This window comes from Rhincodon typus, chromosome 15 (assembly GCF_021869965.1).
Source record: "Rhincodon typus isolate 14 chromosome 15, sRhiTyp1.1, whole genome shotgun sequence".
Classification (NCBI taxonomy): Eukaryota; Metazoa; Chordata; class Chondrichthyes; order Orectolobiformes; family Rhincodontidae; genus Rhincodon; species Rhincodon typus.
In genome coordinates, this window is record NC_063346.1 from 58,608,516 (window position 1) to 58,629,329 (window position 20,814).

Sequence of the window (20,814 nt, forward strand, 5' to 3'; positions counted from 1 at the left end):
GGAGATCTACAATGGATCAGCTTTTCTCCTGGCCAAATCCTCGATTAATTGTTATTTTTTCCCTGTAAATTGCAGAGCAGGATTCCCTAATAAATGTGACAAGTCTAGGTTGATTGATTGATGGCTAAACTCAACATTGAATAATATGAGCCATGTACCCAATGTGATTATCTGTGCAGATAATGTCATCGAAAATATGATTGAGCTCACTGCAGTGATTGGAACGAGGTCAGCCAACTGGACCTCACAGAATATGAGTTCCCTGATTGGGATTATTAATCTGGTCCAATCATGGAGCCCTGGCTAACAGATATAAAGAGGAGTGTCAGAGATTCCTGGCACTCTGAGAGCTGGCTCTGAAGAAGTTGTACCAGTGTCAGGACTTTCCACGTGTAAATAAAGGGTGACTTGGTAATGGGGTATCGGCCTCTGCAGCGTTATTTCAGTGGTGACGAGAGTGGTGTTAATGATGTAACCATGCAAAAGCGCCTACTAGCTGAAGCCCAACTGGACTTCAAACAAGCACTACAACTGGCCTGGTCATTGGAAAATGCAGCAGGTGGAGCATATGAGTTGCAGAGTTTTCTGATAGAAGTGGACTCTTTAGCCAACCCAGCTGAGCTTGAGGAACACCACTTGCGTGCAGGCAATTGCATATCCTCACTCAGGATATACCCTGATCAGGGAGACTCTAGGTCAGCCCACAGCAAAACCCCAATCACAATGCCAAACATCGGCCAAATGGTTGACATTTACTTCAGGATCCGGGCCGGAAAGCCATTGTAGTTGTTGCCGGTATGCAGATTCAGGAAAGCAAGAGTCCCACTGAGCCTGAATTGAGTAAGTTAACTCATAGGTCAGTATCCAGGAGACAGCATACCGTGGAAAGCTGACCTGCATCTGATTTGGAACATTTAAATTGCTCGGCAACATCCAAATCAGAACCACCCATTTTGAATGGAGGTCAAAGCCAGTGCGGTTACATCAGCGATCATAGAACCAGTTTTTAACAAAATTCCCTCTGGAGTCCAACCCTTATGTTTGCCTAACACCTTGGCCAGGCTGAGAACCTATACTGGGGAACCTTTACAGGTTAAGGGTACATCTTTGGTTCTAGTCACTTATAAGAAGCAGCTGGTTCAGTTGCTACTGATTGTAGTGAAAGTTTCAGGACCAAGCTTGATGGGGCAAAATTGGTTGAAAAAGATCCACCTAGATTGGCTCAACATTTTACAATTAGAAAATGGCTGCCTGGGTGAAGTCCTAATTAAATAGCTGGAAGTCTTCCAGGAAGGACTAGGGACTATCAAAGTAGCCAAGGCCGTGTTGATTAGGAAGCAATTCCTCGATTCTGTAAGGCCTGTCCAGTGCTATTTGCCTATGGGCAAAAATTGAGGCAGAAATCAGAAAGTTGGAAAGCGAAGGAATCATCAAACCAGTCCAGCTTGCGGAAAGGGCAGCACCAATTGTACTAATTGTGAAGCCTAACAGGTCATTTACCTCTGTGGTGATTTTAAACAAATGGAAAACCACTTTTCACAGCTGGATAAATACCCAATCCCTTGGATAGAGGATCTATACACATAGCTGGCAGGGGCTAACCTTCACAAAGCTGGACATGAGCCTTACGTACTTGCAATTGCGGTTATATGAGGGATTCCCAGAAGTATGCTTCAATTAATACCCATAAAGGTTTGTACCAATATACAGGGCTGCTATTTGGGGTATCATCAACCTATGCAATTTTTCAGCGGATGATGGGGAACATTTCACAAAGTCTACCCCAGATCTCCATTTGTCGAGATGACGTTTTAATAACGGGAAGACAATTAAGGAACGCTTAGAGATCTTGGCCATAGTCTTAAGATGTTTTTCCAAGGCAGGCATGTGCATTAAAAGGGAAAATTGTGTGTTCCAGGACCCCAAGTGACCTACTTGGGCTGCAGAGTCAACAAGACCGGGTTACATCCTTTGGAAGATAAAGCACGGGCGATCAAAGATGCCCCAGCTCGCATGTCTGACCAGAATCTTAGGTCAGTTCTTGGGCGGATAAATTATTACAGTTCATACATAGCCTGGCCTCCATCCTAGCACCTTAGCATCACCCCTAAAAAACGTTCAGCCTTGGAAATGGTCACAGACCCAAGCCTTAGCTTTCAGGAAAGTGAAGAAATAACTATCATCCTCTAAGATGTTGGCACACTATGATCCCGAGCGAGACCTGGTGTTGACATGCAATGCCTCCCCATACGGCATTGGGGTGGTATTAGCTGATCAGTGGCCTAATGGAGAGGAATGCCCAAAAGCTGGGTAGTGCAGAGCGTAAATATGCTCAAATATAGCAAGAAGCATTGGCAGTCATATTTGGAGTCAGGAAGTTCCACCAATACCTTTATGGGTGTAAATTTGAAATAATAATGGACCACAAACCCCTACTAGGTCTACTTAAAGAGGAAAAGGCAGTGTCACCCATTGTCTCAGGCTGACCCAGCATTGGGCTCTAATACTAAGTGCTTGTAATTACACTGTCCAGGAGGCCGAGCAGCGCACGTGGATGCATTGAGACACCTACCCATTAGCAGGTACAACACCAGTGATTCCACAAATGGAAGCGTCTGTAATGGTATTAAAGTTTCAGGATGCACTCCCAATCACAGCTGACAATTTCAGACTTTGGATGCAGAAAGATCATGTCCCATCAAAACTGAAACAACTGGTAGTGATGGAGGAAACTGAAGCACCATCACAACCAGAATTGAGATCTGTTAGGACGCAGAGAGACTAGCACAATGTAGAGGACGCGACATTGTTTTGGGGAGTAACAGCGACTGTCCCGAGCAAAGGTTGCCACCAAATATTGGCTGAACTCCACCAGGGTCATCCAGGGGTTTCCAAAATGAAGATGCTGGCGAGATGTTATGTCTGGTGGCCAGGCTGGATGCAGACAGAGCTGCGTTGGTCGGGCAGTGCCAAGGACAGAAATTAATGTCAGCAGCTCCCCCACATCCATGGGAATGGCTGGGTAAACCTTGGACTCGGTTACCTGTCGACTGTGCTAGCCTTTTCACGGGCTTAATATTCTTAACCATTGTAGATGCCCATTCAAAGGGCTTGGATATACTTAGAGTTCATTCGTCAAACACGGGGAAGACTAGAAAAATGCTGTGTGCAACTTTTGCAATACACAGACTCCCGGAAGTGCTATTCACAGATAATGGGCCATCATTTACCAGCAGGGAATGTGGGTATTTCCTAAAGTTGAATGGAATTTGACATATAAGGACAGTTGCATACCACCCATCATCCACTGGTCTGGCAGAGAGAGCAATCCAAACCTTGAAGGCAGACTTGAAGAAACAGCCTATAGCCTTGCTAGATACCAAGCCGTTATGGTTCTTTATTCAATTGTAGAACCAGCCAACATGGAAATGCAGAGATAGAACTGTCAAAGTTGCTAATGGGGAGAAGACTCTGCACCAAGTTAAATCTGATCTTCCTGGACCTGTGGGAGTCTGGAGGATCAAACAGTGTCAGGAATGCCAATGCCAGACACATGACTTTGCCAAGCAAGGGAGACAGTTTGATGCAGGGGATAAAATTTGGTGTAAGAACCAGGGAAATGGCCCTGTGGAGGTAAGAGGCATGGTTGCCATGAGATTAGGACTAGTGACGGAGACAGTTCGGGTAGGTGCGATGGTCCTGAACAAACATGTGGACCACACAAAAGCCATGAGTTTGCAAACGGTGCAGGAGCAAAATGTGCCCTGCCACTCTGAACATTCGGAAAGTTTGCCAGAATTCTTTCTGTCAAGCATTGACAAGTCCTCAGGATCAGAGATGGAAGTGATGGATGTAGCCACCTCGATGCCTTTACCGCTGGAAGAAGAGAGTGAAATTCTACCCAGCGCTCCTGCCATAAGAGGCGAGCTCCCATGCATTACACGCTGCCCGTATCAGACATTCAGTCCGAGGAACCTGACCCAGTGCTAAAACGTCCTAGGAGGCTCTCCATGAAAAGGAATCGGCCTATGTCCTCGGACCCAGAGCTAAGGGATATAGTGATTGTAATGAGGTCAGCCAGAGGGGTCCCATAGAATTGGGGCTGTTAATCTGGTCCAATCAGGGAGCCCTGGCTGACAGATATAAACAGGAGTGTCAGAGATTCCTGGCACTTTGAGAGCTGACTCTGAAGAAGAAGTACCAATCAAGGACATTCCACATATAAATGATGGGTGGCTTGGTGAAGGGATACCAGCCTCTGTGGAGATATTTCACTGATGTTTCATTGTCTTTAACAGTGGAGGTTACAATGGCGAATATATCTGTTCTCAGCACAGAGTATACATTAGAGTCAAACTGGGGGGGGTGGGGTGGAGAGTTCTACCTGTTAAGCCCCGCTTTATTCAGCTGGAGTTGAGTAGAAATGCAGATTGATTTGTAGAAACCTAGTATTTATAATTTACAGAAATCAAGATCCATCCTGCAGGATGCTACCAAGTTTGCAATGAGGTAAATGGAGAACTAGAGATGTCAGCGGAGTTCAAAAGGATGCAAGCAGAATGATAGCACAGGTATTGGAGGGATTTTATGCTGCTTTGTGCTTTCCCCTTCAGCCAAGGAAGTACAATCTCTTTGTATTGGATTTATGAGGCTATCAGCAGTGTGCTAGGGGGGCAAAAAGTGAAATGAAGGTTCACTGAAATTGATCCATGGAAAAGACTTAATGACCTCTTTTGCCATTTGTGGACATTTTTATGATTGTACTCCATCCTGTAACTCACACCAGGGGTCTATTATTATTATATGTCAGCACTTTAAAACAGAGAGCAAAAATGTTCTTTTCCCATAGGGTTGTCAGGCACCAAAGTCAATGATTGGACCACAGACCACATCATTTAAGAATAGATTAAGTAGGTACTTGAACGGAAACAGTATAACCCAAATGAGATAAGGGAAAAGGATAGACAAATAGGATTAGGGATACAGCTGATGCAGAGAATAAATGTAAAAAACAGACAGATAACTCCAACAGCTTGTTGCCTGGTATAATTTCTGTTACATTCTATGTAATAAGATTCCAGCCATAGAGCTATACAGGACTGAAACAGATCGTTTGGTCCAACTCGTCCATGCCGACCAGATATCCTAAATAAATCTAGTCCCATATGCCAATATTTGGCCCATTTCCCTCTAAGCCCTTCCTATTCATATACCCATCCAGATGCCTTTTAAATGGTGTATTTGTACCAGCCTCCTCCACTTCCTCTGGCAGTTCATTTCATACATGTGCCACCCTCTGAGTGAAAAAGTTACCCCTTAGGTCCCTTTTAAATCTTTCCCCTCTTACCTTAAACCTATGCCCTCTAGTTTTGGACTCCCCCACCCTAGGGAAAAGACCTTGGCCTTTTACCCTATTCATGCCCCTCTTTATTTTATAAACCACTATAAGGTCACCCCTCAGCCTCCGATGCTCCAGGAAAAATAGCCATAGTCTATTCAGCCTCTTCCTATAGCTCAAATCCTTTAACCTTGGCAACATACTTGTAAATCTTTTCTGAACCCTTTCAAGTTTCACAACATCCTTCCTATAGCAAGGAGACCAGAATTGCATGCAGTATTCCAAAAGTGGCCTAACCAATGTCCTGTACAGCTGCAACATGACCCCCCAACTCCAATACTCAATGCACTGACCAATAAAGGCAAGCATAACAAACGCTGCCTTCACTATCCTGTCTACCTGCGACTCTACTCTCGAGGAACTATGATCCTGCAGTCCAGGATCTCTATGCTCAGCAACACTCCCCAGGACCTTCCCATTAAGTGTATAAGTCCTGCCCTGATTTGCCTTTCCAAAATGCAGCACCTCACATTTATCTAAATTAAACTCCATCTGCCACTCCTCGGCCCATTGGCCCATCTGATCAAGGTCCCATTGTACTCTGAGGTGACTCTGTTTGCTGTCCATCACACTCCAATTTTGGTGTCATCTGCAAGCTTACAAACCATACCTCCTATGTTCACATCCAAATCATTTATATAAATGACAAAAAGCAGTGGACCCAGCACCAATCATTGTGGCACTCTGCTGGTCACAGGCCTCTAGACGAAAAAGCAACCCTCCACCACCACCCTCTGTCTTCTTCCCTCAAGTCAGATCGGTATCCAAGTGGCTAGTTCTTCCTGTATTCCCTGTGATCTAACCTTGCTAACCAGTCTACTGGTGTGTTTGGTTGCAGACGTTTCGTCACCCTGCTAGGTAACATCGTCGGTGCACCTCTGGCGAAGTGTTGATATTCTGCCCTGTTTGTTATTTATATGCCTCGGTTTGCTGGGGTGGTTGGCATTACTTCTGGTTCTATTCTTCAGTGGCTTGTATATCGGGTCCAGTTCAATGCATTTGTTGATGGAATTCTGGTTGGAATGCCAGGCCTCCAGGAATTCCCTGGCTTGTCTCTGTTTGGCTCGTGCTATTATGGATGTGTTGTCCCAGTGAAATTTGTGTCCTTTCTCCGTGTGTATTGAGACCAGTGAGAATTGGTCGTGTCTCTTGGTGGCTATTTGGTGTTTGTGTATCCTTGTTGTCGGTTTTCTTCCAGTTTGGTCTATGTAATGTTTCTCACAGTCCTTGCATGGTATTATGTTAGTTTTATTGGTTGTGGATATGGGATCCTTTACATTCATCGGTAACTCACAAACCAACAATCACTCTGCAACAGCTGACTACTGACGAACGTAAAGGATCCCGTACCCACAACCAATAAAACTAATGTAACATACAAAATACCATGCACGAACTGTGAGAAACATTACATAGACCAAACTGGAAGAAAACTGGCAATAAGGATACACAAACACCAACTAACTACCAAAGACACGACCAATTCTCACTGGTCTCAATACACACGGAGAAAGGACACAAATTTGACTGGGACAACACATCCATAATAGCACGAGCCAAACAGAGACATGCCAGGGAATTCCTGGAGGCCTGGCATTCCAGCCAGAACTCCATCAACAAACACATTGAACTGGACCCGATATACAAACCACTGAAAAACAGAACTGGAAGTAATGCTAACCACCCCAGCAAACCGAGGCATATAAATAACAAGCAGGACAGGACACCAACACTTCACCAGAGGCGCACCGACGATGTTACCTAGCAGGGTGACAAAACATCTGCAACCAAACACACCGGCTCAGCGAGTAAGTCTGCAACCTCACCCACAACCCGAGCTACAAATCTTCTCAAAAACTTTAAACCAGTCTACCATGACGAACCTTGTTGAACGCCTTACTGAAGTCCATATAAATCACATCCACTGCTGTGCCCTCATCAATCCTCTTTGTCACGTCTTCAAAAAACTCAACTGAGTTAGTGAGACACAATTTCCCACACACAAAACCATGTACTATCCCTAATCAGTCCTTGCCTTTCTTAGTACATGTAATTCCCTCAGGATTCCCTGCAACAACTTGCCCAGCTCAGTGGTCAGGCTCAGTGGTCTATAGTTTCCTGGCTTTTCCTTACCACCTTTCTGAAATAGTCGCACCACGTTGGCCAACCTCAAGTCTTCCGGCACCTCACCTGTAGCTATCGATGATGCAACTATCTCAGCAAGGGGCCCAACAATCACATCCCAATCTTCCCACAGAGTTCTAGGGTACACCTGATCAGGTCCAGGGGATTTATCCACCTTTATGTGTTTTAAGACACCTAGCACCTCCTGCTCTGTAATATGGACATTTTTCAAGATGTCGCTATTTATTTCTGCAAGTTCTCTAGTTTCTATGTCCTTCTCCACAGTAAACACTGATGCAAAATACTCATTTAATATCTCCCCCATCTCCTGTTGTTCCATACATAGATGGCCTTGCTGATCTTTAAGGGGCCCTATTCTCTCCCTAGTTACCCTTTAGTCCTTAATTTATTTGTAGAATCCCTTTGGATTCTCCTTAACTGTATTTGCCAAAGCTCTCTTATGTCCCCTTTTTGCCCTCCTGATTTCCCTCTTAAGTATATTACTACCACCTTTATACCCTTCTCGGGATTCACTCGATCTCTGCTGTCTATACCTGACATATGCTTCCTTCTTATTGTTGGCAAAAACCTCAATTTCTGTAGTTATCCAGCATTCCCTACTCCTACTAGCCTTGTCCTTCACCCTAACAGGAACAAACTGTCTCTCTCGACTCTCATTATCTCATTTTTGAAGGCTTCCCATTTTCCGGCTGTCCCTTTACCTGTAAACATCTGCCCCAATCAATGTTTGAAATTTCTTGCCTAATGCCATCAAAATTGGCCTTCCACCAATCTAGAACTTTAACCTTTAGATCCGGTCTATCCTTTTCCATCACTATTTTAAAACTAATAGAATTATGGTCATAGGCCCCAACGTGCTCCCCCACTGACACCTCAGTCACCTCAGTCACCTGCCCTGCCTTATTTCCCATGAGTAGATCAAGTTTTGCACTTTCTCTAGTGGGTACATCCACATACCGAATCAGAAAATTTTCTTGCACACACTTCACGAATTCCTCTTTATCCAAGCCCTTAACACCATGGCAGTCCCAGAGTATGTTTGGAAAGTTAAAATCCACCTGTAACTAACTCATGGCTATCCATTTTTTATAAATGAGGTGAACTGTTCTCGTCAGTAACTTACTAGCAGGTATCCATTATATATAAGCCATCCAAACCCCTCCATTAGATTGCAAGTCTGTAACTCAATTCTGGGTATCCATTATTCTGTATATAAACCATTTGAACCCAACAACTAAATTCCAGCCTGTAGGTCACCCTAGGGTATCCATTATTCTACACATAAACAATGTGAATTGCTGGGTTGGATTCCAGTCTGTAACTTACTCCTGGGTATCCATTATATATAAGCCTTGCTGCCAGGTATCCAAATTTCAGTTGCTGAGCTGGGTAACTGTGATGCTGAATAACTACATGTCAGGGGTCTGACTGCTTGTTACTGTAACTGTATACGTAGGGATGCACTGAAGTGGTGACCAGTGCCTGGCAGTCCTACTGCACTTACAATCAGACACTCCTGTTTTAGGACTAGCTGGGAGAGGCAATCAAAAGGTATATTTCTCCACTTTATAGTTCTTTGGTTAATTGCCAACAATGTTTCTGTTGTTACAATGGAAACCTGTATGTCTGAAAAGGAGAGTTTAATAATTCCATTGAGAGTTAAATGGGGGTTAACATTGGACATTGAATGGGTGAGATAGTTTGATAAATAGAGTGGCATTTCTTCCTCTTAACTGAGCATTCAGTCTGGTTTCTCATCTTCTATTTGCTGTTTTTTAATCTCACAGTGACTTTCTTCTTGCCCTGCACTTTCCAGATGCTTCAGCCACAATTCAAACCCCATGACCTGAAGGACGTTTTGTCTAAACTCTTCCTCACTGTGCCCGGAGAGAATCCCTACACCTCGTGGAACCGTTCTCGCTGTCGGCGCTGTGCGGTGGTGGGGAATTCTGGAAACCTCCATCATTCTCACTACGGAGCAGACATCAACTCACATGATTTCATCATGAGGTAAGCTGTGAAGGTGAAGGAGATCCTTACTAACTATTCTTACAAATTCCTGGTGAAATATCAGGCGTCACATTCCGCAGTGAGATAAGGAAATAGCTTGAATCCGCGGCAAAATGAAGAAATTGAAATAAAAAGCAAAAATGTTGGAACGCTAGGCAGGTTCATCAGCATCTGAGAGAGAATAACAACTTTGATTTTTGAATGCAGAACCGTCACCTGAATCTCACTTTCTGTCAACTGCTATATTTTTCAAACAATTTTTTTTCCTTTTACTGTCATATCTCAGTGTATAGGATGGGAAATGGAATAAGAAAAAACCCACCAGCTCCCCTGGTTTGCCTATACCACCTGGGTGCTAATAGGATACAGCAGTAATAATTGAGTTATTGATTAATCACAGCCAGCAATCTCTAATTATTAGTCTACAATGTGACATCATTATCATATGTTACATCTCAAATTACTGGCATACTGTTTCCCAGCATGTTAATACTATATCTGAAACAAATCTAACTTTCCTTTGTATAATTCAATACAAACTGCTCCACCATCTCCTTAATAAGGGATTCTAGTATAGGGCTTACTGACCAACCTGCCACTAAAATATCAGGTCAGATTTTGCTTGCTAGTTTTTCTTGCTTTTACACCTTCAGAGAATTTAAAATCTTTGCCTATTCAATTGTTGGAAGTGTGGGCATCTGGGGAACAACAGGGCAATTAGTTTATGTCCTTCATCAATGAGGGTTAAGGATTGAGAAATAGAGAGTGGTCAAAGAAAGAGGGTGAATTCATGTGAATATGTGAATGATTTCACTCTTAAATCAGGCACAAAAAAAAATGGGAGAGAGAAGAAAGGTTAGATTAAGAATGAGAAAACAAAGGGACAAATAAAAGTAAGAAAAAAAAGTTCAATTTTAAAAAGTTCATTTTAAAAACTCCAACAGTTCATAACCTGAAAGAATGAAATTCCACACTTCAAATTGTTCACTTTTTGGACCAAAGAGGTTGCTTGGCAGATATTAACAACCATCATATTGTTTAAAGGGCAGCTGTGCTGTTAACTTTGTCTGGCAGGTTTCATTGATGTCCAATGTCCCAATGCAGATGTTCTTGAAAACCGCAGGAGAGTTAAAGGTGAGAAGCTATTTTCCCAAAAACTAACAGTGAAGCAGAGTAAAGCATCGAGGCACCTGTGGCAATTTGCAGTTGTAGGGGCATTGCTTCCTCACTACAAACGTGCCCTGTTTGCATGTTAATGAGACAGTAGGTCACCGTTACTTTTTAAGCAAATTCTAGGCCGTTGTTCCAATGGACCAGTTGTGAATTTTCCCCTTTAAGGCTCAACTGTTCTGGACAAGTTGAAACAGCACTCACTTCTCCCTTTGAAATCGTAAAAAAGCAGTAACCATATCACATGCGAATGGGATCAAGGGGCTGAATGCCCTGGGCCTGTTTAAATTTGAAGCTTTCCTCTGTTTCACTACTGAAGAAATGACTCTGTAAAGTTCGGTGCTTTTATCCACACAGAATTAGGAGCAGAAGTAGGCCATTCAGTCCCTGCTATTCAGTAAATCACAGTTATTCTATTTATGTTTTGAAATTTACATTCACATCCACCTTTGATTCCCCTGCCTAACAAAAAATTTTCTACCTCTGTCTTAAAAAATATTTCCTGACCCTGCCTCTGCTGCATTCTGAGACAGACAGCTTCAAGGTAGCACAATCCTCAGAGAAAGAAAAACATTTCTCCCCAGCTTGGTTCTGAAAGGATGACCCCTAATTCTAAAACAATGCCCCCTACTCTGCAGTGATCCACAAGGGAAAATATCCTTTCCCTGTCCACTTTGTCAACACTGTTCAGGAACTTATAATTTTCAATCAAGTCACCCCTCAGCGTTCTAAACTCCAGTGGAAACAAGGAAGACAAACAGGAGGCTGGAAAAACACAGCAAGCCAGGCAGCCTCTGGAGGAAAGGAGCAGTCAACGTTTCAGGTATTACCCTTCTTCAGGACTCTGACTAAACCCCAATGGAAACAAGCCCAGCCTGTCCATCTTTCCTTGTAAGACAACCCATTCATTCCACGCATCATTCAAGTCAACCCTCTCTGAGCCACCTCCAAAACATTTACATTCTTACAGTCTCACAATGGCTCTGAATAACTGAATCATAACATCCTTACTTTTATGTTCAATTCATCTCATATTAATGGAGGGCATCCCATTAGCCTTTTTAATTTCTTGCTGTACCTGCGCACGGTCTGTGATACATGTGCTGGAATACCTAGATCCCTCTGCACCTCAGAATTCTGCACTCATTCTCCGTTTAAACAATGCTGTGTTTTACCCAGCCAAAGTGAACAACTTTACATTTTCCTACATTATACTCCATCTGCTAGATTTTTACCTCCTTAACCTGTCTATGTTACATACTCCTCTTGCCCTGTTCACAACATATTTGCCTTCCTATCGTTGTGTCATCTGCAAATTTAGCCCATTTTGATGCTCTCATTAAATCATTGATTTAATTATAAAATGCAGAGGCCTCAGCACAGACCCCTGCGGGACTCCATTCATCGCAGCCAATCAGAAAAAGACCCATTTATCTGTTTTCTGCCAGCCAGCCAATACATTATTCATGCTACTTCATTACCCCACCTCCCCTAACCATACTATGAGTGCCTATTAAAGGTAAGTACAAGACCCCTTTTATACACAGTATCTCAGTTCTTCAAAGAATAACTGTAACCTCAATAATGATAGATTTTGACACTGAACCCATCAAGCTAATTGGCCCATAATTTAATATTTCCTGCCTCCCTCTGTTCTTGAAAAGTGTGGTTATATTTGCTGCTTTCCTGTCTGATAGAACTTTTCCAGAATCTAACAAATGTTAGAAAATTAACATTAACACAGATACTACCTCATTAGTCAGTTTTTTTAAGATCCTAGGCTGAGGTCCATCAAGTCCCAGAGACCTGTCAGCTCACATCTCCATCAGTTTGCTTATTATCACTCCCTGTAATTTTACCAAGCTCTTCTTTCCCTTCCACTTCCTAATTTACAGCTATTTCTGGGATCTTTCTTGCATTCTCTTTACTGAAGACAGAAGGAAAATATTTGTTCATTACATCTGCCATTTCTTAATATCCATTGTTACCACTCTATTCTCACTCTCTAGAGGATCAGCATTAAATTTACTTATTGTTTTCCTTTTTAAATACCTGCATCATCTGACCTGAATTTCACCTTTGTCCAACAGATGCTTTTCCCTTGAATTGGATGGTTTGCTTAATTTAGTCAGTTATAGTTGGTGAGATCTCCACATAGAACTTTGTTTTATAGTAGGAATGGACTCATTCTGAGTATTCTGAAATACCCCCTTCAACGTCTGCCACGGCATCTCAATTCATCTGTCTCTTAGCCTAGTGTGCCAGTTCACTTAGCTTTAATGTCCAAATAGTTGCCCTGTTTAAGTTTAAAATGCAAGTCTTAGGCCCATTCTTCCCCCCTTCAAACTGAGAATGAAATGTGCAGTAATGTTACAGCACTCAAAAGGATGCTGCAGGAGGTTTCCAATACACTATTTTAAAAGGGATGTTGCACCATCAGGGCCCTTTTAAAAAATATGATTAGATTGCGTTGAGGCTTTATTTTCTGTGTAAGGAAGGAAACTGAGTTTTGGGGATTACACTGTTTAAAGTTCCCAAGAAAGGATTGAAAGTTGAAGCAGTTTTATTTCATTGATCCAGCCCCCTCCCCCATCCCCTCATTGGTTTTGAACTGGATAAGCTCTTACTGCAGGTATATCACCTATAATTATGATTTAGCAAAACAGAAATGAAAACTTACTTTCTAAGAGAGAGTGCTTAAAACACTTATTCCAAAAAATTGAAACCTTTTTTGTATTTGTCACAACCTCGGGAAGTCCCAAAGCACTTTGTAGCCTCTTTTAAAGTGTAGGCACTGATATGGGAGAAGTAGCAGCCAATTTAACACAGTGAGCTTCAACGCAGTAATGACCATTTAATCCATTTTAATCATGTCGGTGGAGGGATCAATATTGACCAGAACGCCCAACCGGTGCCACGTGATCATTTGTATCCCCCTGAGAAGGAGACAGGTCCTTGTTTTTTGCTGTTCGATAGAAAGCCTATTTCAGGCTTAAATACTCCTCTCAAGTGTGTGAACCCAAGATGTACGTGAAATTTCTTAGCAAAGGAAATTGAAACGAAATAACTGCACAAACATTCTGACCCCTTTAATGATGTCAGGTATGCAGAGCCAGATTGGCATTGAGGGTTGATTAAAAGGTGGCTGCTGGTTTGGGGAGTACTTACTTTAAATTAGATTGAAACTCAATGTCATATGTAAATTATCTGTCATTCCTTTTAAATGTTTTGTGGAGGTGTTCTTTTACTGTTGGTTGTTTGGTTTAGCCTATGGGTGACTGCCAATGTTTATGAAACATTAACCTAGATTTTTCTCATATGATGAGGGCACCACTGGCAAGACCAACATTTGTTGCCCGTCCCTAATTGCCAGTAAACCGTGTGGCTTGCTTAGCCATTTTGGATGGCATCCAGAGTCAATCAAATTGCTGTGGGTCTGGAGTCACATAGAGATTAGACCAGGTAAGGAGGCCAGTTTTTGTCCCCTGAAGGACATTAGTGAGATAGATGATTTGTTGTAAAAACAATGATAGTTTCAGTAATGGTCACTATGAAATTAACTATCAACCATGGATTTTATTAATTTCAATTGAATTCTATCAGCCGTGGCATTTGAACCCATATCCCAGAGCATTAACTCAAGGCTACGGAGTGCTCATCCAGTGACATACCCAGTACTCCACTATGTCCCTGCTACAATTAGATTGTACTGTTCGATTGTATTGTTAGAAGACAAAAACCAGTTTGATCCTTGTGAATGGAAGAAGCAGTTGTCTTTTGCAATGAGCCACGGAAATATCGATGTGAAAGTACCTCAGGAGATTGATCTGCCAGGTGAATGTTTGGAAAAATCTAGCTTGATACCAGGTTTCTGGAGTTTTGTCAGACACAGTGACTTCAGGGGCTTTGTAAGTGGCATCCAAAACTCAAGGCTACAAAGGGTGAAATACAAAAATACTGCAGATGCTGCAAAGAGTGAAAACCAGCTTCAGGTGCCTATTCCTGATCACCATCATGACTGCAACTGGAATGTGTACCTGGGGCACGGTAGCTAACACTGCTGCCTTATAGCAGCAGGGACCTGAATTCAATTCCAGCCTCAGGTGACTGACTGTGGAGAGTTTGCACATTCCCTGTTTGCTCTAGTTCCCTCCCACAGTTCAAAGATGCGCCATCTGGAGAGAAAACCAAAATAGAGAATCAGTTCCAGCATATCCCACCCATTTTTCTAACCCTAATCTCCTTGTCACCCTCTTGTTTGTGGCCTGCCTTTACTGGCAAGGCCTCCTGCTAGTTTAGCCTCACACTTTCAAGCTCCACTACCTGAACCCCTACTTGTTTTTACCGAACTCAAACACCACCATTATGGAACTCCTCTCAGAAGACGAGACATCTCTCTCCTTTCTGAAGCACTTTGGAACAGCTTAGTAAGTGGTCCTCCGATTGCAAATGAAATAAACCACTCAGTAGCTTTCTTTTCCTCCACATTGCATTTCAATGCACCGTCATTCTGTTCACCTGACTGAAATAGTTGAATGAGCTTGTTGATTTGTTTCCAAGGATAGTTGAATTCTGGGAGATGCAAAGGGTGGAGTTAATATGTTTCCCTCCTTATGCCTTTTTAAAAAATTTTGACATTGGTTATATCCTTCCTCCCAAAATTTAACCTTGAATCTTAATTGCACAGACCTTCAATCACTTCCTTGTTGTCCTCTAAACTGCATGATACTTTCATATCCTACCAGAGTAGACATTCTAAGGTTTTGGAGTAGATTTGTAGCTCAGGTTGTGGATGTTGAGGTTGGTTGGCTCGCCGAGCTGGTTCGTTGTACCGCAGACACGTCATTACCCTGCTGGGTAACATCATCAGTGCAGCCTCTGATGAAGCGCCATTGTGTTTTCCCGCCTGTTATTTAAACTCTGGAGTCCGTTGAGCTGGATTAGCTCACTTCCGGTTTTCCTTCAAAGTAGGGTGTATATGGGGTTGAGCGCTATGTATTTGTTGACAGCTTTCTTCGTGGAGTACCAAGCTTCTAGGAATTCCTGTGCTTGTCTCTGCTTTGCTTGTCCCAGGATCTTGGTGTTGTCCCAGTCAAATTGGTGGTTCTCCTTATCCATGTGGATAGAGATGAGTGAATATTGGTCGTGTGTTTTTGTAGCCAATTGATGTTCGTGTACCCTTGTTGTTAATTTCCTTCCTGTTATTCCGATGTAGTGTTTCTTGCAGTCTGTGCAGGGAATCTTGTATATGACATTGATCTTGTCCGTAGTCGGTAGTGGGTCTTTGGTTCAGGTGAGCAGTTGGCGTAGGGTTGATGTGGGTTTGTGTGCTACTCTGATGCCCAGTGGTCGTAGAAGTCTTGTGGTCAGTTCAGATGTGTTCCTGATGTAAGGTAGCATGATGAGTGTGTTGGGGCGTGTAGTATCTTCCTGGTGTCGTTCGTGTAATAGGCATCTTCTGACCCAGTTTTTTGGGTATCCATTGTCTTTGAATACATGGAAGAGGTACTCTCCTCCTTTTTGGCGCAGCTCTGTGCTGCTGCAGTGTGTTGTTGCCTGTTTAAAAAATTTAATAAAATTAAATAATGACATTCCTAGAATCCCTACACTGTGGAAACAGGCCCTTCGGCCCAACAAGTCCACGCTGACCCTCACAGCATCCCACCCAAAACCCTCCCCCTATAACCCAACTAATCTACACATCCCTGAACACTATGGGGCAATTTAGCATGGCCAATCCACCTAACCTGCACATCTTTGGATTGTGGGAGGAAACCGGATCACCCGGAAGAAACCCACACAGATACAGGGAGAACATGCAAACTCCACACAGACAGTCACCCGAGGGTGGAATCGAACCCAGGTCCCTGGTGTTGTGAGGTAGCAGTGCTAACCACTGAGCCACTGTTGGCACCTACATCATGCAGTGTGTTTGTCAAGCAACCATGTCAATTTGAGTTGCTGCAAGTTATTACCTTTGAGAAAGCCCTGTTTGGGCTTAGGATGGATGAGTATTTCAATCAGTGTTGATACTTTGAATAAAAATCATGCTGTGAAACAGACTACATCTGCAAATAGTGAGGAAAGATCGAGACAGATCCTTGCTAAATTTGTGATGGTGTTTCCCAATTCATAACATTGAACTAACACAAGCAACTTATATTGTACAATGTAGAAACATGGCAGCATATAATGCACATACATGTCTGCCTAGACGTTAAATCAAGCTGACCAGCAAATTCAAAATAAACTGATAAATAAGATTCCTATTGTCAATCTATTCAGTCAGTTGTTTAATGCAATTTTTAATATGAAATACTTGTTGTGTTGCTTACTTTCCTTAACGCAAATCATTACACAACATAAGAACATAAGAAGTTAGGAGAAAGAGTAGGTATTTGGCTCATTGAGCCTGCTCCGCCATCTAATTTGATCATGCCTGATCTTTAAGAACTCCGCTCCACTTACCCACCCACTCATCATAACCCTTAATTCCTTTACTGTTCAAAGATCTGTTTGCATTAAAAACATTCAATGGGCTGGTCTCAATTATTTCGCCAGGCAGGGAATTCCACAGATTCACAACCCTTTGGGTGAAGTAGTTTCTCCTTAATTCAGTCCTAAATCTGCTCCCCCTTATTTTGAGGCTGTGCCCCCTAGTTCTAGTTTCACCCTCCAGTGGAAACAACCTCCTTGCTTCTATCTTATCTATTACCTTCATAATTTTATGTTTCTATAAGATCCCACCCCCTCATTTTTCTAGATTCCAATGCCATCATGGGCGCATAACTAAATATTCCTATTGTGAGGCAGTCAGTTCCAGATTCCCACCACTCTTGGGGTGAAAATGCACGTAATACTCTAGTTGTGGCCTAACCAACATTTAAGGTTAGACTGACTGGCTTATAGCTTCCAGATTTAATCCTTACTTGTTTCTTGAGTAATGGTACCTTACTGACTGTCTTCCTGTCCTCCAGCACCACTCCTGTGGCCAGAGAGGAGTTGAAAATTGTGAATGCCTCTGCTATTTTGACCCTTGCCTTGCTCAACAACACAAGATGCATTTCATTTGGTGCTGGGATATTTATCTACATTCAAATCTGCCAGACCACTCAATCTCCTGTCAATGCTAATTTCTTTAATTGTATTACAAACCTTCTCCCTGATTTCTATACCCATACGGTTCCTCTCATGAGCAAGCACTGACACAAAGTATTCAGTTAGAACACTACCTACATTAGAGATAACAAGGCGTAGAGTTGGATGAACACAGCAGGCCAAGCAACATCAGAGGAGCAGGAAGGCTGACGTTTCGGCCTAGACCCTTCTTCTAAACCCCCTCCAGTATCTGCAGTTCCTACTATCTTTGAAACACTACCTACATTCTTTGGCTGTGTGCAGTAATTACTACTGCGATTAGTAATGGGCTCCACTCTTTCCATTGTTATCCTCTCATCCTTAAATGTACAGTAATTCCTCCATATCTGTGAAGGTTCCATTCCTGAGAACTACCGCGCTTAATGAAATTAGTGAGTGCAGTGCTCATTTAAAAATAGATTTTAAAAAATCACCGATGTGATTTTTAACACAGGTAAATTCATGATTCGTGATTTTGTGGATACCGAGGTTTTAATGTATGTCTAAATCAACTTAGGATTTCCCTTTTTACCTGCCAGTATCCCTTCACTTTTTAATGCTTAAGAAACAGCTCTGACATAACAGCAGGATGCACTGAAAGTGCATTGGAACATAAACCGATTATAAATTGCTCGTGAAAGATTGTGAAGAGATTGCAGGCCATTGTGTTAATGCGTTGTGAACTCTGTGAAATCAGACTTGTTTTGGTGCAGAGTTTGAGACAACACTATCTGTCCATCGGGAACTCAGTCATGAGCTCTTTCTAAAACTTTACTATTATTCCAGTACCATTTGACACTCAGGCAAAATCTATTCCTCAAACTGTTTACCTAGTATTCTGTCTCAGCACTAGTAAATGTGAACTATGCTAATTTAACATCTTTATTATTCACTCATTCAAATAACTGCTTAGTAGAGATGGATTGATAAAACCCTTTATGCTGAATATTGTACATTTGCATTATACTTGCAGCTTACATTATTTTATGTGCTCCAGGCCTTTAGTTGGCTCAGATGTCTCCATCACCCTGAACTTGTTCCTAAATATTCTCCCTCAACCCTTTATGCTTATGCCTCTGTTTCCAAACTATTACCAATGTACTCGAGTAAATGGGATCATTACAATAAAACATAGCTCCCAAAAATAACAGGTGAGTTGGGGGTGGGTCAGAGATTAAAGTTCAAATTATCTGAAACAGGAGCCTACTCCACTTTGAACCTGCCCTCTTCCAACAAGCAACACAGGAGGTTGCTTCAACATGTAATGGGTCCAATTTCATGGGACACTGACACCAGTACTGGGGAAGGAGGGAGCTGTTCTAATGGAACAAGCTCCACCTGAATCATGCTGGGACCAGAGTCCTGGCAAATTGCATAACTAGGGCTACGGATAGGGCTTTAATCTAAATAGTGGCTGTATGATGAGGTGAATGGAAAGTTAAAGGGGGGGAGGGCTCAGCAGAGGTTATTAATGTTTCTAGAACAGTTAATAGGGTAGAGAGTATGGAAAGGGTTAGTAATCTAACTTCAGGCACAGCAGATAAAGGGACAACAATGAGAATGGGGACAGTCAACACAGGACTGAGGGTGTTGTGCTTAAGTGCACACAGTATACGAAACAAGGTAAATGTAGTGCAGATTGAAATTGCCACCAATGGTGTTTTGGGTATTATAGAGATGTGACTGCAAGGGAATCAGGGCTGGGAACTAAATATCCAAGGATACACATCCTATCGAAAGGACAGGCAGATGGGCAGAGGGGGCGGGGTTGCCTTGTTAGTAAGAAATGAAATTAAATCAGGAACAAGAAGTAATATAGAATCAGAAGCATAGGATCTGTGAGGGTAGAGTTGAGGAACTGCAAAAGAAGAATGGACCCTGGTGGGTCTCCTAGTAGTCAGTAGTCAGGATGTGGGGAAGAAAATAGATCGGGAGATTGAAAAGACATGTAAGAAAGGCACTATTACAATAATTAGGGAGACTTCAATATGCAGGTGGACTGGGAAAATCAGGTTGGTAGCAGATCCCAAGAAAAGGAATTTGTGGAATGTCTATGAGATGATGTTTTTGGAGCAACTTGTGGTAGAACCCACTAGGGAACAGACAATTCTGCATTTAGTGATGTGTAATGAGGCAGACCTGATCAGGCATTTTAAAGTGGAGGAACTGCTAGGGGGTAGTGACCATAGTATGATAGAATTCATCCTGCACTTTGAGAGGAAGAGGCTGGAATCAGATATAACGATATTACAATTGAGTAAAGGTAACTACAAAGACATGAGGGAGGAGCTGGCCCAAGTTGATTGGAAGGGGAGCCTAGCAGGGAAGACAATGGAGCAGCAATGGCAGGAGTTTCTGGAGGTAATTCAGGAGGCACAGTGGGAATTCATCCTGAGGAAAAAGATGCATACTAAGGGGAGAATGAGGCAACCGGGGCTAGCAAGGAACATCAGTGACAGCCTAAAAAGAAAAAGCAAACAATATGGTGAAGATTAGTGGGAAGCCAGAGGATTAGGAAGCCTTTAAGAATCAGCAGAGAATAACTAAGAAAACAATAAGGGGTAGAAGATGAAATATGAGGGAAGCTAACTAGTAATATAAAAGAAGAGTTATCCTCAGTGCCCTGCAAATACTTGTTCTGCAAGCAGATCATCTGATCATTACTATATTGCCGTTTATGGGATCTTACTATGCACAGGTGTCCGTCACTAAAACAATGACTGCCTTTCAAACGTACTTAATTGGCTTTAAAATATTTTGAGACATCCAGTGGTTGTGAAAGGTGCTATATGAATGTAAGTTGCACCCCCCCCCCCGCCCCCAGTCCCGGACCTCAGGACATTCATAGGATTAGCAACACCAACAGAAGTGTTCCCTGTTTTAAATGTGAGATGACTCATAAAAGGGTATTGCTATGTTGTTCCATTGTGTCATCACGAGGGCATTAATGTTTT

At 42.5% G+C, this 20,814-nt stretch overlaps 1 protein-coding gene across 3 annotated transcripts in view; it reads left to right on the top strand.

The window, feature by feature from the left end:
- The window catches only part of st3gal2 (ST3 beta-galactoside alpha-2,3-sialyltransferase 2), a 282,180-nt gene that overhangs the window by 206,067 nt on the left and 55,299 nt on the right, over positions 1-20,814 (top strand). For all 3 annotated transcript variants that reach the window (XM_048606133.1, XM_048606134.1, XM_048606135.1), the window contains one exon: positions 9,360-9,553. In XM_048606133.1, the coding sequence (XP_048462090.1) occupies positions 9,360-9,553 (194 nt within the window). The remainder of the gene's footprint in view (positions 1-9,359; positions 9,554-20,814) is intronic.